The 17,259-nt window shown below is 44.1% G+C and overlaps 1 protein-coding gene across 10 annotated transcripts in view; it reads left to right on the top strand.

The window, feature by feature from the left end:
* Nucleotides 1-16,618, top strand: part of LOC135252777 (microtubule-associated protein 4) — an 87,789-nt gene extending 71,171 nt beyond the window's left edge. For 6 of the 10 annotated variants that reach the window (XM_064331265.1, XM_064331264.1, XM_064331263.1 and 3 more), the window contains 6 exons: nt 1,257-1,328; nt 4,587-4,679; nt 5,814-5,895; nt 6,106-6,218; nt 11,356-11,530; nt 12,342-12,494. In XM_064331265.1, the coding sequence (XP_064187335.1) occupies nt 1,257-1,328; nt 4,587-4,679; nt 5,814-5,895; nt 6,106-6,218; nt 11,356-11,530; nt 12,342-12,349 (543 nt within the window). In that variant the 3' untranslated portion in view covers nt 12,350-12,494. The other 4 variants (XM_064331266.1, XM_064331261.1, XM_064331262.1 and 1 more) reach the window with 3 other exon arrangements.
* The last annotated feature ends 641 nt before the right edge of the window (nt 16,619-17,259 follow it).

Raw genomic sequence — 17,259 nt, 5'->3', positions numbered from 1 at the left:
GATAAGAATGTGAGTTAAATGATTGTATTGTGATGTAATGAGATGTGAAAACCTGGATGACTATTGCATCCTCTGATAGAGCTTTGCTGTGGTGCAGGATGGGAAACTCATAGTTCTCACTCTATTCCACCTGACCCACTAGTCTCTCTTCCCTGAGTTCTTCAGTTCGCCTCTCATTTATTCTAATGCACAGTTTGGTTCAGCAACAGTTCATCAGACTATTGAAAGATCGGGCCATTAAGTTTCTGCCGAGAGCGATCGTGATGAGGTATTTCTTTCTAACATCCTTTCCTATTTGAGCCCTACATCTTATATCAATAGCAGTGTGAACTAGTACCATAAGATAACACGGAGTCATCTTATAATTACAGCATATTCTGTTGTCATTTATAAAAAGGTTTGTCCATTTTCAGGTTATTTTCTCATTCATTTCATTAATCGTGAGCATGATGATGCAGTTTATTTTTTTTATTTCATGCCATTTTGGAAACGGCTCAGTGAAAGAAGTTGTCAGCGACTGCCTCTCTCACCTGCACACGCTGTGTATCCGCACCAGCTCGCCCTCTCATCCACAGCAGTGGACCTCGCTCTATCCCCAGCGTACTTAACGCTCACCACTTTACCCATAATCCTTTTCTGCACTTAATCAAGCCTTTTTAAATTCTTATCACCTCATGTGCAGTCCTTCCCCATCTCCTCTCATTCTGTCTTTCTTCCTCCTTTTTCCTGTCTCCTCTTCCTTTCCTTTCTCTCCCTCCACCTGGCAGAATTCCCCCTGAGGCTAATATGCCTGTGCTTTGCATAGTGACAGGTCATTGCTTTTGCTCATCTTAATACCTTCCACAGCCTACCGTCATTAACGCTACCATCACTGTTAGCAATTGCGCTGAAATATTGTCCAATACAGAGGCATTTTGTAAAATAATGTTCTTAAAAAAATTTTTTTTAAATGGGAACACATAAGGATTTTTATGCCCAAACTTATTTTTGTTTTGATGTGTCATCAGAAAAAGGGAATTACAAAAATGTGCTGTTTGGGAATGGACATACTGGAGGTTCTCTCTCCCCTAGTTACCTCAGTTCCTACTTCTCTCCCTTTGGTCACACCCTCTCCGTTCTGTCGTATTCATCCAAGAGGATTTTATTCTCATCCTTCACTCCCTCCCTCCCTCCCTCTCCCTCCCTCCCTCCCTCCCTCCACTCCGCTCATGTCCTTCCTGGTGTTGACCCGGGGGGTGCGCTGATTGTCTCCCCAGGTCTCTGCAGCACAGAGCAGAACTGACACTCTGGCACAGGGTTCCCTCACCAAAGAGACCAGCCAGAGCAAAGTGAGTCCATCCCATCTCCCTTCCCCTCTCTTGTGCTCTCTCTCCACCTTTATCCATCCCTCTCTCTCTCTCTCTCTCTCTCTCTCTATCTGCTTCTCTCTCACCTTCACTCTCCTCTCAGCTTTTCTTCCATGTCCGCCCCGTACACCAGCCCATCTCTCTTCAGTCCTTTCGGACTTCTCATTTTCTCCATCCCTCGTGGTTTTCTGAATGCAGGTGGCTCGTGTGGCGTGACTGTCCTTCCAGCATCGCCACCGCTCTTATCCTCGTCTTTCTCATCTTGCCTCCTCTGTCAAGTTTTGCTGCATGGACTGAGTGATTGACAGGTCTCTCTGTGAGAACCAGCAGGCAGACAATCAGACGGTCTGCCTGACTTTTGGGCTGAATAGGCCGGAGAGACAGACGTCTGTTTGCCCATATCTGCATGTGGTTGGGATATCCTGAGTGGGGAGGGGGGGGTTGCTCTATTTCTCCACTACATGTATATCCTGTGAAGAAGCCAAATCTGTCTCTGTCAGATTAACATTTAGTTTGTGTTACTTTTTTTGGCATGACAAAGATGTGTCGCGCTGCCAAGGCGTGCAGCTGACTAAAAGCCACAGGAATAAAACAGCAGATGGATTCTCTCACTGTGGTCTCCCCAGCCCAGGAGCTGCTGATTCTCAGCATTAAAGTTTACCGTACCTGTGGGAACTTCCCCTGAAAACTGGCTTTTTTAAAAATGGTTATGGCTTTCTAAAAATGTACTTCATACTAATTTAGTCGCATTTGATTGCCCATCCCATGCAACATCCTCCATCGATTTGGGAGAGCTCAAACAAGTATACGTGTCTTCTGAGATATGTGCTGCCCGCCAATGTTTTGTTTCGCTCAAGAAGTGTCCTTCATGTTGTTGGCACCCAGCCGACCGGAGGTGCCATTCATGAACTGCAGACTGCAGACTGAAACCCTCCCTCCCTGGCTGATGCTACTGCCAGTTGTGCATCACCCTGTTTGCTAGGAATCGATGTCAACCACATTCCTGACTAGACATGCCTCCCAGAAGGCCCAGTCAAGGTGGCTTCCTTCATGGAAATGAATACCATGGGACATGAGAATGATTGCTGCTCTGGGAATGTTATTAGCCTGGTCTAGCACTTTCTCTCACATAACTCTGGTGGATGTGAATTATACTGCCTTTCATTGTAAGTCACTCTAGATAAGAATGTGAGTTAAATGATTGTATTGTGATGTAATGAGATGTGAAAACCTGGATGACTATTGCATCCTCTGATAGAGCTTTGCTGTGGTGCAGGATGGGAAACTCATAGTTCTCACTCTATTCCACCTGACCCACTAGTCTCTCTTCCCTGAGTTCTTCAGTTCGCCTCTCATTTATTCTAATGCACAGTTTGGTTCAGCAACAGTTCATCAGACTATTGAAAGATCGGGCCATTAAGTTTCTGCCGAGAGCGATCGTGATGAGGTATTTCTTTCTAACATCCTTTCCTATTTGAGCCCTACATCTTATATCAATAGCAGTGTGAACTAGTACCATAAGATAACACGGAGTCATCTTATAATTACAGCATATTCTGTTGTCATTTATAAAAAGGTTTGTCCATTTTCAGGTTATTTTCTCATTCATTTCATTAATCGTGAGCATGATGATGCAGTTTATTTTTTTTATTTCATGCCATTTTGGAAACGGCTCAGTGAAAGAAGTTGTCAGTGAAACAAACACCCTGATTGGAAGGCTTATCTCTGGAATGGAGGTGTGGTGCCATGGTTGGGTCCTCTGCTAACACACGTGTAGCTGCTCTGTCTCCTCACAGGCTTTTAGAGTAACTTATAGGCTGGCTTTAGTTTCGTCCCAAAGAGCCACCAGTCTAGTCTGAAAGCTGGGGTATGGAGTACACCACTCACCACTACAGTAATAACATTGTCGAAAAGGTGATGGTAAAAGTTTAAAAAGTTGTGCATCTTTAAAATGGTGATATTTGGGGGTCATTTTGATTCAGTCTGATGTTAAAGTGGTGACAACAGACCAGATGTGGCTCTGAAGGATTATTAATTACTTCCCTTCTCTGTTCGGAGCAGTTTTGTGACTTCAATGAAGTCCCCACACTCCTAATCAGAATTCCTTGTGTGTGTGTGCGCGTGTGTGTGTGCGTGTGTGTGTCTGTCACGGGTAGTACTACAGAAACTGACATGCCGTGTGGTGCTACTAATTTAACAGCGTGAATGTACAGTGTGTGATTCGGTTAATGTTTTCTAGGTGTATGGTTGAATCCTACATGTGTGTTATTGGCTTAGCAATAGTTAGAAAGTTTACTCTTGCTCCTATTCTAGTTTTTATACTCTTAATGTGGACTAGAAAGAAAATTGTAGTCTTACTGAGTGTTTTTGTGTGGTTTTCCACCGAGTATTGTCTGTGTATGAGTACACCGTTTCACAAGTGACAACGAGAGTCACTTGTTGATAAGCATGAATGTTTCAGCAATTTTGATGACATGGGGTCAGTCTTCATTCTAATTAACATGACACTTCTATTATAATCACAGCAGTGCATGACACCAGTGACGCAGCTGGTCAAATTTGGGAATGTCTGAGGTCCCATTGAGTAGAAATATTGGCCCCCTGCTGGTGACTCAGAGATCTGCTGGCACAGGCTGTTTTTTAGTACCCTAAACATAAAAGAAGTCAGGATTAAATTAATGAAAGTGCAAGGTACGGCGAGAAAAAAAAATGTATTCAAGGAGAGGAAGAAGGAATGCTGCCACACACTGGTTGTGTTTAATTTCCTTAATACCCTAGACTATCTGAGCTGGAGGTGGATTGTGCTGACAGTCAAGGACACACTGAATGGCTGTGACAGTTTGTCTGAGGGAACATATGTGATATCTCACCGCACCTGAAGTTCCAGCAGTAAACCTGGTGGGCGGCCATTTTGGCTCTGAGAAATAATAGGCAGAATATTATTGTTAAAGCTGGGCAACCACGAGCACGTTCAAACACATTTGTACTTGCATAACTAACAATGGTGTAGTTGCGGTGACTGACCCCATGTCAGGTTTATGGGTCTTTTGGGGGGATGCGTGCTTGCATGTGGGTGTGTGCGTTTCTGTGTATTTAGCCCTGGGTTAGACCCTATGAGGTGAAATTAGCCTAGCGTGCGGCCTGTAGACGCTTTTGCATCCTTTCTTCTTCCACCCTCCCCCGTGCTCGTAACCCTGGGCCCCTGGTGACCCTTTCCTCTCTGCTGCTATGCTGTTGTAGGTTCAGATAGTCAACAAAAAGCTGGACTTCAGCCACGTCACCTCACGCTTGGGTTCCAAGGACAATATCAAGCATGTGCCTGGTGGAGGGAATGTAAGTACATGGCTTGCTGCTGATGAGTGGAACTAAACAGGAGGATCCACCCAACACTTTTTATATATATATTTTTTTTTTTTCTTTCTTATTTTGGTCAACACCAGCATGGGTCCAGCATGGTAGCAGGCTGTCTCAAGTCAGGGACTGTCTTTCTGCCAAAACTGCCAGGAGATATTATCAATCTTTCATCGTCTGTAGCCCGCCTCAACTGACACCAGGTTTTTAACTGCCCCCGGGCTGGGGTGACATTTTAAACTGCATTTCATATAGCTTTGCTGCTCAGAGTTTGTGGAGGAATTCTCTCCAAAAAAAGGCCAGCTGTTTCTGTTTCTCTCTTTGGAGCTTCACACGGGCAGAACACTTGAGAATAGCCCTGCTTTTTTACATTCCTTACAGCTCTATTCAAATGAAGTGTTATTTAAAAGTGAGTTTATTAAATAATGAAAAGGTCCTAAAAGCCTCCCGAAAACAAGAAGAAGGAGGGTGGCAAACACCAGAACAGACTCCGTGACACAAAAGCTAGCTTCCAATTCATTAGGCTCCAGTGTAGGATCACATAATGGAACCCTGAAATTGTCAAGCAAACCAGATTCAAATAGCCCTCAAGGTAGCAATTACGTCTGCACAAAAAACCTCAGAGATTAGGCAAGCAGTCTCCACCATCTTCATGGCATGTCTAACCACTGTGACTATGTTACTACTGCATGCATTCCCACTGAAAATATAACCATCTCCTGTTTCAGTTACAGTATAGCACTTCGATTGACAATGTTATGGTAAAAGGTACATGTTTATGGGACTATGGATGTGTGACGTCCCCAAGCGCGGTAAACTAATTGTTGAGATTAAATCCTCACACAACGAACTTTATGGAGCTAAAATCCCTGCCTTCTCTTATATTCTTATACAGGTCATGTCATGGGTTATTTCATGAATATAATACCCATGCACATTTTCAATAGTTAAGCTGGCCAAGAAGAGGCCCGACATGAGAAATTAACATTTCTTGATGACAGAACATGGGTGGTGAGATGGGGAAGAGTTGTTGCTGCATTGTCAGACTTACCTCATAATAACACTTTCATATTAATACCACAGTTTGATATATATCGGATGTGTTGTGTATCGCAGGTCCAGATACTGAACAAGAAGGTTGACCTAAGCAAAGTGACATCAAAATGTGGCTCCAAGGCCAATATCAAGCACAAACCAGGTAGGACACCATCGCATATACAGCTGTCTGTTTGTTTGTGTGTGTACACATGTGAGAGAGTGTGGGTGTGTCTCGTCAATATATTGATGTTGTATGAGCTACATAATTAGTTTTAGGTCATTTTATAATACCACAACATTGTCAGCATTCCTGCACAGTATTTCAGTGAATTGCAGGTGTGCCTTTAAAATGGTCCTGTGTGTCCTACAGGAGGTGGTGATGTGAAGATAGAGTCCCACAAGGTCAACTTCAAGGACAAGGCTCAGTCCAAAGTGGGATCAATGGACAACGTGAGCCACGAACCAGGGGGTGGCAACGTCAAGGTGAGACTGAGACAGAGAGCCTCATAGATACAGTAAAATAGAGGGGGGGGGGTCTTAGGAGGATATACCCAGGGGCCTAGCTAGGAATTCTGGGCTCCCTAAATTAATATTGCCCTAGGCCCCCCTTTTTAATAAAACAAAAAAAAATGTTTTTAATTGAAGCTGTGGGCCACCACCTTGCACCTCACTAGCGACAGCCCTGGGTACATACAAACATTTTCCATATTTTTGATCGCGAACACTAGGATCTAGTATCTGTTTTTAGGCCAACAACCTCCCCTGTAATTAATTGTATAGTGTTTGAAGTACCTTTGTGCTTGTTTATGCTGCACGTGGCCTCATTGGTACCACAACCAGCAAAGCCCTGACAGGCCAGATTGGAAGGTGGCACTGTCTGCTGTATTGATGAAAAACAATATAATGTTGGCTTTACCGATATCATCTGTCCACTGGCATTATGTAGATAATGTTATGTTTCAAATAGGAGGATTACATCATGTAGCTATTATTTTCTTATTTCAGAATCTGAATGTCCACAAGGAAATAATTGTTTTAAAGTGTCAACTTGAAGATTAATTGTTACGGCTTTAGACGCTGATACACAAAGACACAAAGGAGACAGTTTCAGGTTACTAATAAATCAAATTAAATGGAAATAAAATAGCACATCTCTGAGTACAGCTTTGTGCTTTTGCATGAGCTCTAAAGCTCTGAAAGCGATGTACCCAACTCTAGTACTCTATTCAGAAATTCACTGGTAATGGACTGTATACGTGCATTATTTCTTCCTGAAATTCACCAATGAAATTTGGGAGGTTTTCTTTTTTTCATTCCTTGGTACACTGTGGAAATCCCATATTACTTCAGGAAGAAACTGATTTGCGGGAAAAAAGTATTTTGTAGTGCAGTTTAAGTTGAAGCCGCATTTGTGTTCACTGACTGCTGCTCAACTTTATATGTTCCTTCACTTATGCCATGTCTTTTATTGCATGGCAAGAACAAACTCTCGCTTGCTTTGAACTTACAGTTTGCCTGGTTTATCTTTATAGCGCCTTTCGTTTGCAGACCTTTATAGTGCCTTGGTTAATTGCTTTCAGTTTTGCTGTAATCGTTACACACAGTTTGCAATGTTTTCACTTTTGAAAATCCAAGAAGAGTATAATTGTTTTGTTGTGAAATACGGACTGGTTATTATTATGCTGTGTGTTTTGGATTGCTAATAGGTTTAAACCTCTGAGGTTCTACTTTAGTTGGGGGCTGAGGGGTGGGTCTGCTGTGGGTAGACCAGAGGGGTAGACACACACAGCCAGAGGGAAGAGATACTCTGCAAATGTACCAGCTTAGTCTGAATATATCATCGGTGCCAAAAACAAAACCGGGGTTAGCAACTCAAAAATCTATAGTGTTATGCTGTCCACATTTTTGGTATCTATACTGTTGTCTTGAACAGTCCAGATTCATTGTGAACATAATTTGTTCGAGGGACCGTGTGTCAGGGCTTAGCTAGCTAGCCGATAGTGACCTAGCTAGCACAGTATTGTTTTTTTATTATCATCAGTTGACTCAGATGTAATAGGGCAGTAGACATGTGACAGAGCCGTTTGCTCCCCCAGCATCTGCAGTGTCGGCTGGGGCTCGTGCGAGCTCTAGTGTTGCTTAGACAGTGACTATTATAAATTGTAGTTGTATATAATGGCTAATCATTTATGTAAGTGTTGTTTGTAAAATATAGCCTTAAAGAATTGCAGTGCCAATGTATATTAGGATAAAACCCTGGCATTTTCTGTAGTTTGTTCTAATACTTCTGGATTAAGCCACGCCCACTTGGTTTGTTTTTTTTTTGGGGGGGGGGGGGGTGGTACTGATACAGATGAGGTTTTGTTGGTTGTACACTTACAGACACATAGTGACAGTCCTGCACACACCTACAGTAGGCTCCAATTCATTCTACTGCAAGGGCCAAGGGTGAACCTCCAAGGTGAGTGTAAGATGGGGATGAAAGAATGAACTTTTCCAGATCCTCCTTTCCTCTCCTCTCTTCCTGAGAAGCGGCACAGAGTACTCACACCATTTCATCAGTCTTTCAGTCGAACAGATGCACTGGCTCAATGCAGTGCAACAGAATGGATGGCTCTGCCTCTGTGTATTAATGTGTTTGTACAGTATGTGTTTGTGTGTTGTCCTCATTGCCACTCTGAAATACCTCTACTCAAAATCTTTTGTTTGACTTGATAAGTTTTTCTTCTGAAAAATTATCTTCATGGTGTTTTTCCTTTATGTTGTTTTATTTATTTATTTATTTATATATTTATTTATTTATTTTTTGCATCTTGATTGTCAAGACAACTTGCAGGTGGTGCTGTTTACTGTATGGGGTTCCTGAAAAAAATGTCAGCGCTGTCTGTCCCGCACGGTGTTCTGCTCTCCCAGCCACCCACGGCTTGGGCAGCTGTGAGGATGCTGGGAACGCTGGGCCTCGAGGCGTGCCCGGGGCCTGGCAGCTGTGGCTCAGGGTCTGAACCAGAGAGAGCGAGGCAGGGGAGAGGGGGAGAGAGCCAGTTTGAGAGTGAGGTGGCTAGAGAGTGTGAGATGCCGTGAGGGACGCAGGAGAACAGTGAAAGACACCCTGAAGGAGATGGAGACTGAGTGAAGAGGGTGGAGACAGATGGAAAAGGGCTCATTTGTGAAGAGCTGACTGTTAGTGACCCCCCCCCCTCCCTCCCCCGGAGAACATCCTGCTATTTTTGGGAGATAAATTGACAGTGCCTGCAGGAATTATGCAGGCTTATGGGTCAGAGACCTAGTGTGACGTCACCTGTCCCCTCAGCCTATGGCAGTCCATCATCTGTATCACATGGTCACCATCCCCATGGCTGCATCATTCATTCACTATAGCACCTGTGTACAGAATTGGATAATGGGTCATATACTGTGCACACAAAGACACACATAAAGTGCATATGGTGAGCTCTAAAATGTCTGGGATTTGGCTGTGTACTCCACTGTTTCAGATTTGTAATCAAACAATTCATAACTGGTTAAAGTGCAGGTTCTCAGCTTTCATTAAAGGGTATCTTTTTGATTTCACAATGTAGTCAACTGGGTAGCCGTAAAAATAGGATGGGCAGGTTACAGTCTGCTAGGAAGTACCTTAAAAGAACCTCCAGAGTTCTGGAAAAAGGTCTTGCGGATAGATGAGTCCAAGTTACACTTTTATCAGAGTGACGGCTGTTCAGGCACTGAAGATGACTGCAGTACAATCCTGGCAGCGCATCACCAGAAAAGATACTCAGCACCTGCTGGTGTCTATGGGTCACAGACTTCAAGCAGTCATTGCAACAGATATGCGACAAAATACTAAACATGAGTACTTTCATTTATATAACATTAATATGTCCCAAACATTATGATGCCCTACAATAGGGGGCTATGTATACAAAGTGCTGTAATTTGTACATGGTGAAATCAACATGTGAAAAAAATACCCTTAACTAAAAGCTGAGGTTGTGCATTTCCCCCACATGTGAATTGTTTGATTGCAAATCTAAAATTGGAGTACGGAGCCAAATCAAGAAAAAAAAAAGCCTTTGTCCTGAACATTATGGAGCTCACTGTATATATGTATATGTGTGTATATATATGTATGTATGTATATATATGAAAAATATAATTTTTTAACAAGAGTTAATAAAGGTAAAAAGTAGTGTTTTCAACTTGCTGTTATACTTTAATACTGGTCACTTATAGTGAATAAGACCATGTGTTATGCTGCACTCAGAAGTCATCAATCCAATGACTGAAAAAAATATGAAGCATAAATGTGACTGTGCTGTTTAAATAGCAAGTAGAGACACATAAATATATAGGGATGTGCACATAGCTAATTGCAAGATATGTATCATATGACCTCTATACAGACCCCGCAAAATAATAATAATAATAATATATAAAATTATTATTATTATTATTATTATTATTATTATGTCCTGAGCAGTATTATGTGCCTCAGTCTGATCATTTCAGTGACCCAGCCATTCAAGGATACGAACACATTAAAATTATTTTTTAACTTTGCTCTCATTGATCTTTTTTTTTTCCGGTTCTTTATGGTTTTGCTGTTCATTTTGCGAGCTTTCACTCACTGTCTAAGTGAAAAAAGAGCACTGATAAAATCCAGGGTCATATGCTGATAGGACAGGAGCTTTGAACTCCTTAGTCAGTGCTATTCCAGTGTTACAGTGGATCATTTTACGTGCTCAGCATACAAAATAAACACATCAAAGAGCTGAGCGCTGGAGGCTTGGACTGCTTATCTTGTGACCCTGGATTTCCTGACTCATTTTTCACCCTCCCTGTAAAACAGCATCCATGCACAGCCCTACCTGCCTGCCACACTCCCCTATGCTTTCATCAGCCTCTTCTTCGTTGCGGGGAGTTCCTCTACTGCCCCCTCCTGCCAGTTAATAGAATTGCAAGCCACCCTGTTTTTACCGGAATTTCATGACGGCAACATAGAGCGAGACAAACCATTTGCACACCCGTAGAGATCTTCTGTGATTCTTCCCAGTCTCCCAGCAGTCTGATGCTGAATGGTGCTGATTAGAACAGTATCAATGACTGCACACAAAGCATTACAGTACGTGCTGTACTTGCAGGTTTGAATAACAGAGGACCTTGTGGAGGTCACCTAAAAAACTGAATTGAATAAATAAGCCAAATAGTGGTACAGAGAGAACTTGTTTCAACAACAGCCCCATAAATATATCCATTATATATAAAGCATATAATAAGATTTGCCCATTGACACCCACAATCAGAGCAGTGAGTGAAACACTCCGAATAATTTAGTTGTATAGAATGAACCCTCTGGTGTGGCTGTATGGCAATGATGGAGGTGTGGTAAAGCACTGTCTGCCCTGGTCACCGTGAGACGCTTCTTTGTTCTGCTTTTTTTAATGTTTGATTTCTCTCCACCGAGCCAGACCGGAAGACACCTCCCTGCAGATTGCCATCCTTGGATGCCTGCCATTTTTCTTGCGTTTCCTTCCCTTGCCCCTCCATCCCTCGAGCACACACGGCCCCGCCCATCCCACCGCCATCTCCCTATTGACACCATGCTATCCCGCTGTGTTTCTAGGCTGAGGGGGAGCAGGAGACAGCTGGGGGGGATCTGGCTCCCTCTAGTGGCGCCCCGGCCACGGTGCCGGCGGGGAGCGCCGCCCAGGAGAATGGCATAAAGGAGGGCGCGCCCTGCGGGGGGGGAGAGGGGCTCCGGGACCCCCGGGGCCTGGACTCGCGCATCCCTGAGACAAGTAAGTGAGCCCCGCCCCACGCCCTGCCGGGCCCCCGGTCCTCTTCCTCCTCCTCCTAACCCTTCTCTCCCGTCGTGGCAGGACTCACAGTGCTGTCCCCCCACTGCTGGGGGATTCCGGCCTTCTAGAACAGGTCTCAGGTCAATGGCCTTTCTAGGCCTTAATAAGTGAGGAATGTGGGTAGAGGTCGCTTACAGTCGATTTCTGTCCACACTCTTTAAGGGCCAAATCCAGACCTATGCTTAAGTGCATTGGTTGCGTAACTCAGTGTGACTTCCACAGAAAAATGTGCTTAAGCACAGGTCTGGATTCTGCCCTAAAAGTCTACCCCCAGGGCCCACAGTGGGTCCTGGCAGTAAAAATGTAGAATATGTAAGGGATATGGCTATTAATGTTGATTTGTTTGATGACAGCTCATCATTTTAAAAGAGTTTAGAATGTCTGATGACTGAAGCAGAAAAGGTAGGGCCATAGAGGGGTTGGTGCTGTGGTGTGAGAACAGTGATATGGAAGCTGTGTCAGTCTTCTTCGGGGTGATTTCAATAATGGCTCAGTTGATGTCAAGTTGGTTTTGTAAAAGAATTAAAGAAGGAACATATGAGACTTAAAGTGATGTCTGCTGTAAGCCACAGTCTGAGGCTGCCTCTCTCCCTTCCAAAATCTGGGGAATGAACAGATGCGGAAAGGGATACAGCATCACTTTGTATCGTACATCTGCTCATATTTTCATTTATTTTTTGTCATGTTCCTTTTGTTGTGTATTCAGTTTAAGTCCCCTGACCAAACGACTGTGTTTGACTCTGCTTTACAGGCATTTAACCCTCCTTTGTACTATCGCTCTACCCTCTTCATCTCCCGACCCCCCACGAACATCCCCTCTCCCCTCTTCTTCATCCCTCCTTCCGATTCACACCCCTCCCCCTTCTCTCTCTCTCTCACTTTCTCGGTTTTCCCGCCCTTTCCGCTGCAGATTGAGTCTCGCAAGCTCAGCTTTCGCGAGGGCGCCCGGGCTCGCACGGACCACGGCGCTGACATCATCTCCTGGCCAGCCTCGGGCGGGAGCCCACACCACCCACCGCGCAGCGTCTCTCTCAATGACTCTCTCAGTTCCGCCAGCTTCCTCCGCTCGCCCCCCGCCCTCGCCTCCCTCTCCCTGCCGGGGCAGGGGGGCATCGGCGCTTCAGCGGGACATAGGACTTGAGTTCAGCCATCCCACTCTGACAAACCCCCCCACCCCCCCCCCCCTCCCCTCCCATCCCATCCCATGCCACCATACCCAGCCCTCACGGTCCCTCCATTTCCCAAACGGCTAAGCTGACATTTGTACATGCACAGGGCCTCAGGCAGGGCAGGACGCACGGTGAGGGAGGGTCTGTCTCGCAGGGTTGGGTCGGGTTGCCAGGGACCTCGCCGTCTCTGCTTCCTGTAAATCCGATTGGCTGAGACAGTGCTCGAGATCGAACCGCTCGTACAGGCGGCGCAAAGTCAGTGCAGTGCAACTGCCCTGCCTGCTCCCTGTTTCCAGCGGCAACGCTCTCTTACACAGTGTGACCCTCCCCCCCCACCTCACCAAAAGCATGATGCTTATAGTGTGGCACTTTAGTCTTACACAGTGTACAGTGTGTCCCTTTGCCATCTCGGTGACAGAGCATCTTCATGGACAGCTCTCCCCTTCCCCCTCCAGCTATGGAAACCTCCAGGAATCACATGTGGCTTATAGAGCAGTCTAACAGTAATAAAGTGTAGCACCCCTTATTGTGAGCATGTGGGGCTGTCCCAATAACCATAGACTACCCTTTCACATTGCCACAGTCCCACCCCCCATTTAAAGAGCTCTCCTCTTCATTCACCTTCGACCTCACTCACAACCAATAGAAGCAAGTAGTCTGTTTGAACTGTAGGCTATTTAAATATCTTTAAACTCTGTGTTTCGTGATGATGTGTTTGAGTAATTGCTGTAACAATGAGCTGTGTTGTTATGTTCTGTTTTTCTTTTTCTTTTTTACTCTGATTTCTTTTCTTCATGGTTTGGTTCTTTTTTCTCTCTCTCTCTCTTAAAGCAATATGATGGTTTTTGCTAATAGGACACAGAAATCCTCGAATACACGCACATATTTCAGACAGTCGTACACAGACACAGTGATGGACACACCTCCAATCAGGGCTTTGAGACTGAGGCAGATTATCACGCATGCAGAGAGGGAGATGGAGAGGCAGTTAAACAGGAAGGTGATGGAACTGGAGAGGAAATGCTGAGGTACAATATTTAGGGACAGCTGAATGTGTATTCTAGAGTTTGTACAATGTTCCTATGGTGTATGTCTTTCCTAGACTGATTTTAATGAGTATTGCTTAGCTGCTTCCAATCCAGTGGCAGATATGACTTATCCTGGAGAGTGCAGTTTGTCATTGTGATGCGAGACGTGATGTTGTCATGATTGAAACCTAAAACGGAAAGGAACTTGCTGCAAAGGAACAAGTGTGAGATTGGTGGAAGGACGTGCCAAGAATGTGCCTCTTTCCCTGATTAACTGAAACTTGCACAGGTACTGGGCATGTTTCAAAGACTGAGGAGCTCTTACTGAATGTTAGAAAGTCAGTTTAAGAAAGCATTCTTTGTAACCACCTAGTATACTCTTTGCTCTTTTGGATTCTGTACTAAATCAACTGTAATTTCAGTTGTGTTGTTAGTTTTGTTTTTGTTTGTTTGTTTGTTTTTTTGGAAGGGGGTTACATATTGTGTTATTGGCTAATATTTGGTTAACAGTATCTGAATATTTGTCAGGCGTTCCCTGTGGGTATTGGCCATAGAACACTAAGTGTGGCTTGCATTTGTAACACTGTAAAAAAAAAATATATGACTACCGTGTAAAAGTTCAAGGCAGGGCAAAACGGTCTTCACAGCTTAAGAGATTTCAGTAATCTGTAATGCAATGTTGTGGTCTGGTATCCATGTCCATTGAGAATTTTGAATGAGGCTCTCGTTGTTCAGTAGAGAAGTGGTAATAACTTTGAAGCTTGCTGTGACGCTACTCAGTGCCGTTAATCTTTATTTCAGCTCACCTGTATTGAGACAGTGGGCAGGAGGTCTAAGGCAAGGTTACTGCTCTTGATTTGACCTACTACAGTGATTAAATTTCTCAGCTAACATTACTAATTAGCCTATATGAGCTATACAGGTCCCCTAAACTATTTGAGGGGTGGGAGTCTTATGCATTGATTAAGAGACCATGCGGGGTGGCCGGTAGTTTATGTGTGTGTGTGTGTGTGTGTGTGTGTCAGTTAGGATGGGAAACCCTTGATCTTTTCAACATCCACTGAATGTAACTAGTGCTCTGCTACATTCTAAAGTCAATTTCAGAAGGCATCCACCCTGAGTAATGCAAGAAGGAATATCCTGGAAAGCAGGACACACACATATAATCAGTCGCTTCATGTCCGTTTCCAAGGATTCTGTTAAATTTAATGATGTTGGCCTGTTGGTACAATGTTTGCTAGGCAAAAGTACAAATGATCAGAAAAGGCATGTTATGCTTAAATAAGAGATAAGGGTACACTGTGATGAAGAGCAGATGGGATTTCTTGTTAGTTCACAGTGCGGGATAGAGGGCCTCAATCTAATTAAATGAAGGAAACTCAATGCACATGTAAGTCAGAAAATGTATAGTAATGGAAATCAAAGTGTCGGGAAAGACAGCAGTTAAGAAAACTGAAAATAAAATTTCAAACGATAATCTTTTTCACGCTTGAATAATCCCTTGAGTTAAAAACGATTTTAAAAAAGGAAATTCGCAATAATGTTTACTATTAATATCAAAGATGTTATTTTGAATGAAGAGAGGTTTGTAGATATTTCTATATGAGCTATTTTGTAGTGTGGCACTAGCGCAAGCGGTTGCTGTAGACCTGTCTTAGTCTCCTGGTGGTGAGCCTGCACACTGTGGATTTCAATGTCGTGCTTCTGATGCCACGGTCGTTCTCAAACCGAGTACTCCTTGTGCCTGTCCGCGGCCACTTTAAGATCACTCACCTTCCCCAGTCTTTACTACAACTCACACTCATCCCTCTGTGATCACAAGGTTGTATATAGATATATATCTTACTGTTTATACACTATATCACCACAGGGAAAAAAAATATTTTTAGGATCATGTGGATGTCGAGTACGAGTTTTACATTCATTTAGCTTTTAACCATTTCTGGGAAGTGTTTTTCTTTTTTTTTTTTTTTTGGAAATTCAGTAAGTTTGCCTTTTTTCAGAAAAAGGGCTGAAGAAAAAGAATGTTTTTGAAACGTAATGTAATAAAGATGCAAGACGCTTTTATGTGTTTTCGTTTCGTTCTCCGAGCCACGGTGTGGTGGGTGTGTGGATAGGGAGCGGGTGAGGGGTGTGTTGTGGGTAGCGGGTTTGTCAGCACGGAGGGGGCTAACTGTTTCCTCCTGTCTCACATGGCCCAAGCTACCCACCACTCCCCCCTCCTCAGCCCCAGTCTTAAAACTCTGCCATTTGCAGGAAAGGCCTTTCCTATCAACACACCGGGACACTCTGGCTTTCTCACACCCAAAATAAAATGGATTGAAGTTTTAAGTGTATAATTTGAGATGTTTTTAATGTGCCATTATGGAACGGGGTGCTCTGTGCAGTCGGAAAGGTGAGCAGCGATGTCTGGAGTAATCTCAGATCTGGGAACAGTTATGCCTCCTGTGTCCTGCTCCGTACATACGTGGTCCTGGAGTGTTGTGGTGATGTTGGTGCCCTTCCGTACCCCTTGTGTGAGACTAACAGTAGCTGTCGGTCAGCCTGTGTTACTTATAGTGCTCCGGGGAAAGCGGCAACAAGCCCCGTAGTCCTGCTTCTGCTAGTAGAGCGTACCAAATGTGCACACATACTAATAGCACACCGTATGAGCATGCTGAAGGGGTTCTGTTAACTAGACGGTTGTCATTCACGGGAATTGTTTGTCGTTATTTTTTTCTTTTTCTTTCATTTTGGATTACTTTTTTTGGTTTGAAAGAAGTGTTATTGTGGTTAATTGTTAACTAGTGATGTGATTATTAAACATGAAATAAAATTTAAAAAATTAAGAATTCTGTTCCTTGATTTATTTTCAATGGTTTCTCTAGACCGCATCCCATTTCAGAATTCAGTCACAGTCATTCAGTGTTAAATGCACAGTATGTATTGTACGCTGTATATACACAATGTAATGTAATGCAATATTAGGTAGCTGCGAGGTACATCTTGTAGAGAGCTTGATGAAGATAAGAGCATTTTTATGATAAAGCTTTAGTGGTTTATTTTGGTGAATGTCTTTTAGATGTAGGTGTGGTTTAGGCAGGCGGTAGGAGGCTGGGTCAGAACTGACGTCACACTTGGGGGGTGGTGGCATTGATTCATTAGCTGCCATGAGTCGCACCTGTGGAGAGAGGTTTTTGGGGGGTTTTGAGCTGGATCGCACGCTACGAGGAAGACGCCGGAGGCAAGACATTTTGGAGACCAAAAGACTGAGAAAGCGGAGTTTGTCTCACACACCACCACGAACTATCACTGTATACACCTTTTAAACTGAACATCCACATCGAAGAGCGGGCTGGCCGACTGGACCGATGGAACTGCGCCCGAGGGGGGTCTAGAGGAGTCGCCCGGTCCCAGGGAGCTGGTCGCCGGAAGCAGGAACGGTGGCCTGGTGGTGAGTCAACCACACACACACCCCCCAGATAGGAAAGGT

The sequence above is a fragment of the Anguilla rostrata genome, chromosome 4 (assembly GCF_018555375.3).
Source record: "Anguilla rostrata isolate EN2019 chromosome 4, ASM1855537v3, whole genome shotgun sequence".
NCBI classification, from domain to species: domain Eukaryota; kingdom Metazoa; phylum Chordata; class Actinopteri; order Anguilliformes; family Anguillidae; genus Anguilla; species Anguilla rostrata.
The sequence above is the reverse complement of the archived record's forward strand: the minus strand, read 5'-3'. Positions and strand labels throughout refer to the sequence as shown.